This window comes from Erithacus rubecula (genome assembly GCF_903797595.1).
Source record: "Erithacus rubecula genome assembly, chromosome: 1".
NCBI lineage: Eukaryota > Metazoa > Chordata > Aves > Passeriformes > Muscicapidae > Erithacus > Erithacus rubecula.
In genome coordinates, this window is record NC_136658.1 from 3,883,363 (window position 1) to 3,896,221 (window position 12,859).

General features: G+C 43.0%; 1 protein-coding gene across 4 annotated transcripts in view; it reads right to left on the bottom strand.

Moving 5' to 3' along the window:
- Window positions 1–5,564: 5,564 nt before the first annotated feature.
- MPZL1 (myelin protein zero like 1) overlaps window positions 5,565–12,859 on the bottom strand; it is a gene marked incomplete at its 5' end in the record, with an annotated part of 30,144 nt that continues 22,849 nt past the window's right edge. For all 4 annotated transcript variants that reach the window (XM_079308873.1, XM_079308876.1, XM_079308874.1 and 1 more), the window contains 2 exons: window positions 5,565–6,912; window positions 12,083–12,188. In XM_079308873.1, coding sequence (XP_079164999.1) covers window positions 6,811–6,912; window positions 12,083–12,188 — 208 coding nt within the window. In that variant the 3' untranslated portion in view covers window positions 5,565–6,810. The remainder of the gene's footprint in view (window positions 6,913–12,082; window positions 12,189–12,859) is intronic.

Consider the following 12,859-nt stretch of genomic DNA (forward strand, 5'->3'; position numbering starts at 1 on the left):
TTCAGCTGTGTGTGTCTTCATTTGTTCCCCAGCCACCACTGTCCTGAAGAAAAGGACAGCAAACAAATGTGCCACTGGTGCTTTAGGTTCCATCACAACTCCAGGCAGAAGATGGGGGTGTTGAAGCACCAGACTCAGACTCAGGAATTCACATGCAGGGGAAAAGATAACTGAGGCAAGGTAGGTTCTGATGAGTCTGTCAGCTCCCCTGTTTCAAGGGCTGTCCCACCATGAAGTCAGTTTTCTCTTCTGCCACAGTTCCACTTGCATGTCTTGGTCCTTGTGGCAGAAGCAGTAATCCAGGGTCTCAAGTGGCAAGTTCTGCTGTGTTGGTCACCAGGTGGACACAGTGACTGAAGAATACTGCCAGGGAAAGAGGTGGTGTATTCCAGTCCCCCTCCCTTCCCAGTCCCCAACCAGGTAAGACTCATCCAGCAAACCAGTAATGGGAAAAAAAAAAGGTGTATTAAAATATTCACAAGATTACAATAGAAAACATTTAAGTCCATTCAAGAAAAAATATCCAAGATAACTATTTCCAGATGAGTCTGTAAAAGCAAAAGCACTAACAGTTGGTACACTGGTTCTTGTAATCAGGCCATGCAATGCATATCTAGCTCCCTCACACAGATTATACACCTGTCTTACAGGTGTTTGTTGTCTCACACACCTCCAGGACAGAGGTTTATAAAAGAAAAGTACCCAGTCTATGTTTTCAATTACATTTACCACATAAGAACAGCTGGTATTGCAGGGAGACAGAAAACATTGCACAGCACACTGATCTCCAAAGGCATTGAACTTATATTTTAGAGTGCAAAAATACCTGTAAATGAAAGGGCTTATTAGCTTTAGGGCAGTGAAGAGAAGGGAAAGAGAAACCTAAAGAAAAGAATAATTGCAGAGCCTTGTTAATATAATTTTGTAGTCTCCCATACAAAAATGTTAAACTGCAGAGGTGTGGCCACAGCCCAGAAGTCCCACCCACGTTCTCATCTATTTTGGTGGTTTTATGGAGGAAATATTTCCATCACCTATGATACAATAAGAACATTTTGTATTTGAGGTCCTTGGCAGATACATTAATAATGCAGAATTCCAAGACAAGATTCCAATACAGAGTGAAGGTGTTCTGGTCACAAATCAAACACTTCATACCTGACCTGTGAATCCACTCTTAAGGCAATGCATCTTTTAAGTTGCATACACACCTTTACTGCAGTTACAAGACAGATGGTTACCTAGACAATTCTCACAGGCTTCAAAAGTTTAAAAACCCAATTATAGCTCTTCTAGTCACAAACTGAAGTACCACTAAAGCTTTGAGAGAAAACAAAACCCTACAGGTCTCCAGTTATAAGTGACACATCAGGCAATGAGTTACAGGGACATTATCTGCCCTCCTGTAATGGCTCTTAATGCTACTTTGTGAACATGGTGAGCATCTTCCTCACAGAACAACTGCTGAAGTCCAAAGGGGCCATGGAAACCTGATGGACTGAGTACAGCTACCAATTTACTTAGAGTGATACTGTATTTGTAATCCTCTTGAAATTTGTTTATGGTAATCAAAAATAAGGAAGATTTCAGATTGATTCTAGTTTTGTTTGCATGATGAATAAAATAATTTATTGCAAGTCATCATAAAGGCCCTCCCAGGTCCACTATTCAGGAGCAATGACCCCCCCCCAACTTTTTTAGTCACTGGCTACTGCCTCCAGACAGGTGCCTGCTGCTCCTCTGGGCTGCTGCAAGCCTGGCATGCAGCACCTATTTTTAAAAGAGATGATCCTAAAAAGAGCTGGCAGCAGTCCTACAATAAGACAAGGACAACACCCTTTTTGTTCCTCAAAGTCCAAGCTGTTCTTTTCCTCCTGCAAGGAACAGCATCAGAGAATTAAGAGAACAGCAGCAGAGCAAATAGAGTTCAATTTCTGGTCATCAGAATATCAGGATATGATGACCTTGTCTGACTTAAATCTCTGCTTGTTGTACCCATCAAGGAATGGAAGTCATCTGTCCCCTGAGAGTTTACTAAGTAAGCCAACTCAGCATCAGTCCCTTTCATCAGCACAGGTTATCATATCATTAATCCATCTCAGATAACCCAAGGAACAGAAAGTTCACAAGTGTTGTCTCACAATGCCTTTTGACTTCAACATAAATATCTTCCTTAATTACATTGCTCACTTTTCCATGACCAAAAAGAACAAAAAACCCCCCCCCCCAAAAAAAAAAAAAAAAAACCCCCCAAAAAAAAAAAAATCAACAACCTTGGCAGTGGAGAAGGATTCAGACAGATTTCTGCCATTCCTGGGGGAAGACTTTTGTTTCTTTCTAAAAAGATGCTTCATGTTTTTTGAAAAACTTCCAAGATCATTCTGCCTTCATAAAGAGGACTCAAGAAGCCTTGGAGGGAGCCTTCTCAGTCTAGGCAATATGAACATACCTGTAGCTAGACAAAAGCCATGCAAGGAGGTGTCTCCTTAAGTCAGTTAAGATCAGCCAAATCAGTGTGTCTCCTAAAATTAGCACCAGATCAGTCCTAAAGTTAGCACCAGATTCGTGTGCTTCCTAAAGTTAGCACCACATCAGAATTGTGCTCAGATTCTCCAGTACATTCCAGCAGGAAAAGAAGCAGACATTAGTAACAGACTTCAGAGGCAAGGCCAGCCCCATCTCATAGCAGCAAGTTTCTGATCACCACATTCATCACAATTCTCCCTCTTACTCAAAAACATTGGGGGAGAAAGACAGTGATGTGCAGGGATGAACACAAGAAGATCAAAATCAAGTTTCTCCATCAACCACATCCAAAGCATTAGTGTTTTATTAAGTGTAAAATAAATGTTGGGAAGTAACAGCCTGATAAATAAGGAAAGCAGCAGCAGCAAGATTCCTCCTGATTTTAATCATAATTCACACTGTGTTGGAAGGAACCCACCAGGTTCATGGAGTCCAACTCGTGGCCCTGGGCAGGACACCCCAGCAGTCTCACCATGTGCCTGAGAGCATTGTCCAAACACTTCTTGAGCTCTGTCAGGCCTGGTGCTGTGACCATTTCCCTGGAGAGCCTGTTCCAGTGCCCACCAGCCTCTGGGTGAAACACATTTTCCTGATATCCAGCCTAAACCTCTGTGACTCATCTTCATGCCATTCCCTTGGGTCCTGTCACTGGTCACAAGTGAAGAGCAGTGCCTGCCCCTCTGCTTCCCCTCATGAGGGTGTTGAAGGCCACCATGAGCTCTCCCCTCAGCCTCCTCCAGGCTGAACAGACCAAGTGGCCTCAGCCATTTGTCAGAAGGCTTCCCCTCCATCCCTGCACCATCCCCATGGCCTCCTTTGGACAATCTCCAATGGCTTCATGTCTGTTTTATGTTGTGGCACCCAAAACTGCCCCCAGGACAATCCCTTCCCTTGGGGATTGTGCTGGGCCTGGTGCCCCCAGGACAGGGATGTCCCTCTGGCTGCCAGGTACAGAATTCAGCACTTGAGAAGATCCTATAGAACCACAGAATCACAGACTGGATTGGGTTGGGAGGGACCTTAGAGATCATTCACTTCCAAGCCCTCTTCCATGAACTGGGACATCTTCCATCAGACCATGTTGCTCAGAGCCCCATCCAACTGCATCCTGAACACTTCCAGGGATGAGGCATCCACAGCTTCTCTGGGCAACCTGTGCCAGGGCCTTTTCTGAGTAAAGAATTTCCTGACTGCACTCACCAACATGAGCACTGCAACAATCAAGACAGTGGATCTTATCAACAGATGGAAGCTTGAGTGGACAAACTACTCCTGAGCATTTCTGGGGTAAGTAGGTCCCACTCCATCAGCTTCCAACACTGGGTACAAACACTGTAGCCCTTCATGTGGAGTCTTGCTAAAAAAAAAAAAACCAACAAAAAAACCTCTGCTTAATCCATGAAGTAGAAAAAGATATTTAAAGGTCTCCTGTGAAGAAGAAATTTGTCCATTTTTATCTTGTATGTGTTATTGCCAAAAAATAAAATACTAAATATTTACAGAGCTGTTAGTTAGCCACAGCTCAGTGTCTCAGTTCCCTAGGAGAACTGGCAAATACCTGAAAACTTATGCCTTAAAAATCTCCTTTAAAACTGAAACACGCCCTGTTTTTTGATACCAGCCAAGCCTTGGAAGAAGAATTACACAAATTCAGATATTGCAGGATCAACAACTGACATATGGCAGAATAAATTAACCATGGTTTCCTTCTGAGCCTCAGTTTTAAGAAGCTGGTAATGGCTTTGAGGGCAATGTCCTAAGATCTACCCATTGCATGTATACAAAAATAAAACTATTGATTTCTAATAAAAGCAGCTGTTGTCAGAAAACCAGTGAAGTCTGATCTTGATCAAAGAATATAGTGTTGGCATATCTAACTGTGTTGGAGGAAAAAAACCTCACTGTACACAAAATAGTTATTAAAATTGCACTGGCATGATTAAAGGATTCTCTAATGTGGTTGTGAAAGGGTGTGCCATGGGCCTGTAACTATTTTTCATGTGTTTGGTGTTAGACTGAAATGTGGGCTGGAGTTTGTTTGGAACAGGTTGCCCAGAGGTGCTGTAGAGTTTCCACCTGTGGAGATGCTCAAAACTGGGCACAGTGCTGGGCAGCCTCCTCTGGCTAACCCTGCTTGAGGAAGAATGGATGATCTCTAGAGGTCCCTCCAACCTCAACCATTCTGGGACTGATTCTGTGAAACAAACTGAACTAGGCAATGGGTAAAAATCAGAGGAAAGGGGTTACAATAGACCAAACTGAAAATTATTTGCTGCCAAAAAAAACCCCAAAAAAACCCAAAAAAAAACCAAGCCTAAACAAAACCACCACATTAGGATGTACAAAACAGAAATCCTTCTATATTCTACTTTGATAAGATCTCTGCTGGAAGGCCACTTCTAGTTTTGAGCACCAGATTTGGAGATTCAATGGGTCAGCAAAAGAAATCCTCATCAGCAGAGATCCTTAATAATCTAGGATGAGTTTAACCTAAAAACAAGAGGCTGGAGAATTGTATTCAAGCAGCAGAGATGAAATAAATAAACTGCCCATCCACATCTTCTGTGCAAATATTGGTTACACAAAATAAACAACAAAAATAAAAAAACCAGAGCCCTAGATTTCCACCAGAAATTGTTCAGCCTCCACTACAGGCTTTTGAGCTCAGATGAAGCACCTCCAAGGAGGTGACAGTGGCATAAAGGAGCCATGGGAGAGAGGTATGGAACTATTACAGCTTCTAGATATCCCTTGGAGCCCTTTTTAACTGTCTTGGGTTGCAATGCAGGATGTAACCAAAAGTATGTATTCTATCACTGTCTGTTAAAAACCAGGTAGGGCAGTGATCCTCATCTTTTCCACAACCCATCCTTCCTCCAGGGAGGTATCTTCTGTTAATGGGCCACTGAGTCCCCCTGCATGACTGATAAAATTACATCATCCCATTGGGAGATGCTCAGCCAGGGTGAGGAGCCAAACATTTCCTACCCAGATAAAATCTGAGATTTGGAGCATCAGGGCAGCCTTTTCCCACTGAATTCCAGAGGAAAACCAGACCCTTCTGCATCACCACTGGACCTCTGGAGGAAAACTGCACCTTCTACAGGAGCACTGCTCCAACTGAACCACATCTGCCACTGCAGGGGGACTGGAACCACCATTTAATGGGACTGCTGCCAACACCCTGACTGACAGGGTGTCAGGTTGTATTCTGACTGTCAGTGTTTTGGTTTTTTTATATTACTGCATTTTTATTTTAATTTTCCTAGTAAAGAACTGTTATTCCTATTCCCATATCTTTGCCTGAGAGCTCCTTAATTTAAAAATTATAATAAATTGGAGAGAGGGAGTTTACATTTTCCATTTCAAGAGAGGCTCCTGCCTTCCTTAGCAGACATCTGTCTTTCAAACCAAGACAAACACTTACATGAAATGACAGAGTTTTGAGGAAGAAGTATTTGACTGAAAGGTTCAACAGAGTCTGAGGCAACCACCTACACTACAGCTTCCTATGCCTTTAAATCATTATCTCCTTTGTTTTCACAGGTAAACTATCATTTCACAAAATCCATTAGATCAACACTATCCCTGCACTTTAAAGGACTAAGCTTAAAAAGCTGGGCTCATTGAGAAGTAAACAGTTTTGTGACCCATGTTACACAGGTCAGGTAGGCCTAAAGATTTCCTTCACTCACACTGCTAAGACATTTCTGATAGCTAGGAGTCACAATTTGGCTTACAAGGCCAAGTGAGAGGGTCTGGTTTACAGGAGAAGGCAACCTGTACTGAGAATCTGACCAAGGAAAGATAAATACCCTGTATACATAAAGAACTCTGAATATAAAGAAGATGTCTTCTTTATAGTCACCTCAACAAAAGAAATTAGGCCCTATAAGCAAAGAAAAAAGAATCTCCAGGTCAATCTAGAATCTTCAGGCATCTTCCAGTTTCTCCATTAATAATCAAGATAAAAATATTTTAAAATTGTGATGCGAGTTTTCACTTTCTCTCTCGTCACACAAGATACCAAAAAAAAAAAAAAAAAAAAAAGAATATTGGCAATTTATAAGCAAAATTCTTACCGCATTTCAACATGCAACATTGGTCTCACTTCTGTACGATTAAATAGACTATTTACACACAATACATATATATCTCTCCCTCTGTATGCACATGCATTGGTCCTAGCCTAGGCATCAAAGGCCACATGTGAGTTCTCTGGGTCAAATCTTGCTCAAGCAATTCCAGTCTGAATGAGTGTTGTCCTTGGGAAGGCTGAGGATCTCAGTTCTTCCGGATGTCGGCGTAGACCACAGACTCGGACTTGTTGATCTTGTCGCTGTGCTGTCCCCCGGAGTGATCTAACTGCGCGTAAATGACTGGGCCCTGGGGACACAAGGACAGGCAGGTCAGCCTTTGGCACAGCAGGCCACGCTGCCCCTCCCTTCCACGGGGGCTGCAGCAAGGTGAGGGCTAAAGCAAGACCACAGAGCTTTCATGACTGCGGACGGCACTTGGAAGCAGGTGGAATGAACCCTCAGCTGCGCGTGAGCTCTAGTCTGCCACCTTTCTCCTCTCAGGAGCATGCCAAACAGCACCCTTGCCTCCCTCCAAAACTGCCTGATGTCACAGAAAGCAAAATCTAGGACCCCTTGCTCTGAAAAGCAGCAATTCTTACGTGTGCTGCGGAGCAAAGACACGTGGCTTAGTCAGATGTGTGCCAGATTTAATATTGAGGAAATGTATTTAATAAAGAGGAACTGTACCAGAGGTTTACCAGTCAACAGCCAAGTGTACTTCCCAAACTGCTACTAAGGTCCTGTACAACCCAGCATGGCTGTGCCACTTGGGTAACAAGGGAGAGAATAAAGCTGCAGCCATTCTGTCACTCAAGTCACTGCCCAAGCCAGTGGTGGGGCCAAGACTTAGACAGCAGTGAGCCAGGAAGAGCTAAAATGGTGCAGCAATACCAAATTCTTACCTGACTTCCCAGCCAGCCCAGGCAGCAGCAGCTCACAAACACCTTGGGCAGGTACAGCCTCACATCTTCAGGACATTTGCTGGGGTGCAGGGGAGGATATTACAGCCCTGTCTTTCAGCTGAATGTGTGAACACTTTCTAAAACACCACATCCTCTAAAACATAGCCCAGGGAAAGCCAACTGCAGCTACTGGAGACAGGCTGAGGGCAAGACTGCAGCCTCCACAGAGCAAAGGTCCAGCAAGACAGGTGGGACCTTGATGGCAAGAGAACTGCAGCTCCCACACTGAACCCCCCAGCTGAGACAAGCACAGGGCTGCCACCACCTCCCAGGGGACCTCAGCAGAGAGAGCACACACCCCATGCAGGAGGCAAAGGGATTGTCTTATCTGGGGAGGAGCAGTGAGGCAATTAAAAAGAGAGAGCTTTCTGTTTGGTTGTGGCTTCTTCAATGGTTTTTCTTTCAAAACTTTTCATGCACTTAACTATTCTGGTTTCCCTCATGTCTCAGAAAGAAGTAGCCTTCACCAGCATTCCTTCTTGCCAGTACTTTTGGAATCCTGACAAATTAGGAAACATTTGTACAGACCTGACAGAGAAGTCTTTCCATCTATTTTCCAAAGCAATTATGAGCCAGAGTTGAAAACAGACCTTCTGTACAGAAAATTATGCTCTTGAAGGACCACAGGTAACTTCCTGCACAGCTGTTTTCTCCCCAGCACAGTGGCAAAGCTCACACCTGATAAATGCCTTGTTCTCTTTTAGAAGTAATTTAAATCCACATTTTCTTCCTTCTGGGTAAAGTATATCCAAAGTAATAAAGAATAGAGGAAGAAGATGGACTGAAGGGTGAAAACTTGCAAGTAGGTATAAAACCCTTAATATAAACAACACACTGAAAAAAATGGAAAAAAAGGCACCAATGACCCAGAAAATCTGGATTTTAATTCTCATTACAGTCACTTCTTTTAAATTTTTTTCTGCTATTTGCTTTCATGTTGTTCTGGTCTCCAACACTGTACTGAGATTACTAATTCCAGTCAGATCACAGTGTCTATATAAACTTCAAGGCAAAGTAACCCTGAAGTTTAATTGCAAGCAATTTTGGAAATCTCATCTGCCTGAGGCCAGAGGTCAAGGATATGATGAATTCAGCTTGAGAGCACTATTAGTGAAAAAGAAAATTAAAAAAAAAAAATTAACTACATAAAGTATTCACTGTGACATTTCAAATTTTGTTCAAGTAATTCTACTGGGTCAATTGTCTAGCAGTGGAGTTCACTCAGTATCAGTTACCACTGCACTGGGTTTTTGCCAGTTTAAATATAGTCACTGTGTTGCAAGCAGCATGTTAGTGGTGTGGAAAGACTGACTGGTGTGATCAGCTGATCCAAACCAAGCTGTCCTTGTCTCAATGTGTTCACTGTCAGCCACCTAAAAAAAGGTGGTAGATAGCCAACAGAGAGAAAATAAGGGACCAAGGATTTACTGCAGTGCTCATCTATTTGATTTGCTGCCAACTGATTCTCTGACTATAAGTGTCACCTGGGCCATTTTAAAAACAGCCTAAACAATTCAGAACTTTCATCTAATCCCAAGTAAGCTCATCCTGACTCTTCAGAACCAGAAGACAAACCAGCACTGCTGTAAAAAATCAGAATTTCCTGAAGCCTTGTAATTTTTCCATTCAGAACTGAAGGGAAAAGAGTAGCAGGTGCACCTGCTAAGGGTTTGTCAGCAGAGTCATGAATTGCAGGTTACAGGAAAGAAAAAGGAATTACAAAGTTAGACCACCATGGTCCAACAGAAGTCTACAGAATTTTCAAGTTTCTCAGACTGAATGATGTTGCAACTATCAGAGATCTGGGAAAGTTATCTGAAATTTCAATCAAGATTCTTGGCATCACAAACTATTCCTTTTCAGGGCCCTGGAATACAAACAAGGACATCCATGTGGGAAATCCATGTAGCTCTTGCCTTCACTGGAAATGGTTTCTTACCCAGGCAAATAACAGTGCTGGCAGAACAGCAGTCACTAGAGAATGAGGGAATGAACAAGAACCACCACAGGCAAATCTGACAGGACAGAACACACCTGCTGAGAAGGAGGGCACAGTGAAAACAAATGGAGCTGACTCAAGCAGCTGAACACTCACAGAATGAGATATGCAAACTGCAGAAAGCAAGGTCCACACCTGAGTAACCTGCACTCAAAAGGAAGTGCAGGCTCAGTGCACTTTCAGCTGAGATGTGATTCTACTGTTTCTAACTTGCACAGGCAGCTTTGTTTGTTTTGCTTGTATTCACAGTTCTTTTCCTCCAGTGAAGTACAAAGAAAGCATTCAATCACTTCCTACACATCCTACCTTGTAAAAAAGCTACAAGGAAGACCACAGGCCTCTGCTGTTGGACCACAGGACTGTGGAAACCACTGGCCTAAAACTACCAGGCATTCCAAGAGACAAGAGTGTGCCTGAACCAGCAAACAGCTCTGGGAACTGCTGGGAATGAGAATCTGCCTTTCACCTGCACAACACCTCAAAAGCTTGAATACTACAGCTCATTTCCTGATTACCAAGAAACACCAGGTTTTACTTGCATATGATGAAAGATTTCAAATATGTTGATTTGCATGTGGATATGACCCTTAAAGAAACAACCAAACAATGGCTAGAAGCTAACAGTGTAAGTGTAATCAACTGAAATTTAGCTTCCTCACTTGTTCAAACATTCTGTTCAAAATCTGATTTTACTGTGGATCTTTCTAAAGAAAAGCAAATATGTTTAGTTGTTCTGCAAAGATGGGGCAAATGTTTGATGAGGTAGAAGAACTACTTGCTGCTACAAATGTGTGCCACAAAAAGAAACTGCTTGCCTGACAAAAAAGATTAAAAATCTAAAAACTAAACTACAACTGAATAAAACAAAAGCCATTTGCAGTATTTTTTAGTTGAGGTCAGCAGTGTTCACACTTTGTGTTTTCCATTAGAAACTTACCTGCAGGGAGAACTCTGTCAATGAAGAAACAGACTGGAGTGACTACAGAAGGGTAAAAAGCACCTTGATTCTGAGTAACATCACAAAATTTAGATTTACCCTGCTGCTCCTTCCAGCACACTGAGACTCAGAACCCTGGGGACATGGGAAGGTGAGGACACTGCAAGTTTTCACACCAAAATATTGGAGTATTTTTGCTTTCAAGATGCAAGCACAGAACAGCATCTGTGTGTAGCCTCAGGGCACTTGCAAGTACTCCTTCATGCCATGACAGTAATTAGATAAAATTTTGGGGGGTTTTGACCTATGGGTATTGATTCCAACAGCTACCATATCATAAATCCCACTGTGCTGGTTTTGCAAAACCTTTTTATTTTCTTTTTATATATATATATATATTTTTAAGGGGGGATGGTGGGAATCATCTGTCTCATGCACCCATTCCAAAAGCATTTCCTATGATCTAGAAAAGACAAGTTTTATCCAGGCCTTATAGGCAGACTGCTGCTACAAGACCTACAAGTCAGTCAAAATCTGACTATTTTTAAATCCTGATTATACAGCCCCAGTGAATAACTGATCTCTGAAGGCAGAAGGCAGCTTTGTAGGCCATGTGCTAAAACTTTGGAAATTTTGCATGGCCCAGAACAAAATGCATTTCAAAACCAAACCAGAAGCCCAGCAGTGTAGGAGCTGATTTTACTGAGCTGACTGTTAGCACATTTGCCTTGTCAGGAGAAATTAAGAAAACAGGTGTTAACTTGTACACACTACACTGCAACCACTTGCTAAAAGGTGGCTAATTAAGAAGTTCATTTTGAATTTAAACTGTCTCAGGACCTGTATCTTCACAGGAAGATTGCTAGGAATACTCAAATCAAAAGGGAAGGAACAGCTTCCAAAAAAGGAAATCCTGTAGTACTAACAGGTAATGATCCATTGCATAGAATCCCTGTCTGACTCATGCTCTGTCCCCTCCCATGGGATGCTAAGTCTGGATAAAAACTACTTTTTCCTTTCAAAGTCAGCAGAACTCTGCCAAGTGCAGCAAGCACAAGGAGTGGCACTTTCAATCCCACAGAAGTTGGGATGGCTCAGCAGAAGAGAGCTCTCAACAGCACAAACCATCTGAAAACTGGTCAGCATCTGGCTCCTCCCCTTGGAAGGAAGGACAGGCCATGGAGCATGAGAGTGCAAGGCAAGTTTCTCCCCATTTCCATCCCAAAAGAGACTAGGCAGCTTTATGGGGTGATCCATATCTGACAGGCACTGCATTGTGTCTGTGTTAAACAGACACTCACTGACCTCATCCTTACACTTCACTACCACCTGTGTAAGTCAATGCACAAGCTCACAACCACGTTTTCTTATAATTTACTATGAAAAGGCCATAAAACTCCAATGGAATATGAAGCTGCTGCTCTTTCCTCCAGCACAGCTCACTGCTCACCCCCAGCACACACCGTTTGACCAGCCCCTAATGCACGATCCCCACCCTGCCTGGGTGTTGTCCACAGCAGCTGCCCCAGCTGGGAGGGATGGATTCCAGCCTGGGGGAGGAGCAGCAGGAGCAGTTTACCTGGTGTGATCTGGCGGGCACGCTGTTTACCAGCCCCTCTGTGTCGGAGGGCTCCTTCTGCCGAGCCTGCTTTACCGGAGACATCAAGCTCTCAGAGGTACTGCAGCTGACGAGGTGGCAGAGCAGAGTTTGCACGACAATGTTCAAGAGGCACACGGAAACCAAACCAAAATGAAGTGAAACAAAAGGAAAAAAAAAAAAAAAAAAAAGAAACAAAAAAACAAAAGACGGATGATGGCAAGGTGAAATGTGGCAGGTTACGCCAAAGTAAAATAATGAACATAATGGATTCTGAAATAAACACAAACAATTCTCCATCTCTCCCGAGACATTTCTCTGTCCTTCCTCTGACTTTCACTGGTAAGCAACTATTAACATAAGACAGCAGCTCCTCCACAACCCCTGGTCCTTAGATACTCCCATTCAACTCAGCCTCTCTAAAATCATGTGTTTTCTCCTCAGCCAACAGTGGTAAACAGTAATTACCTTCTAACTAGCAGCTAAACAATCCCAGCCACTGAGGCAAGTGCAGCACCAGTGATAGAGCCAACACTTGCAAGAGCCACCAGCTCTCTCTACAGCAGCAAGGTACTTCCTACCCAAGTCTGCATTAGTTCCCTTGCTTTTATAGTTAGGCTGTGAGCCCAAAATAATTCTCCCAGCAGACACCAGTCTGTGGAGCAATTACCTCAAGAGTCACACAGGACATTCATGCTATGTGCCCTCACATAGCTACTTGAATATCTAATCAGGCAAATCCTGGTTTTCAAACAAAAG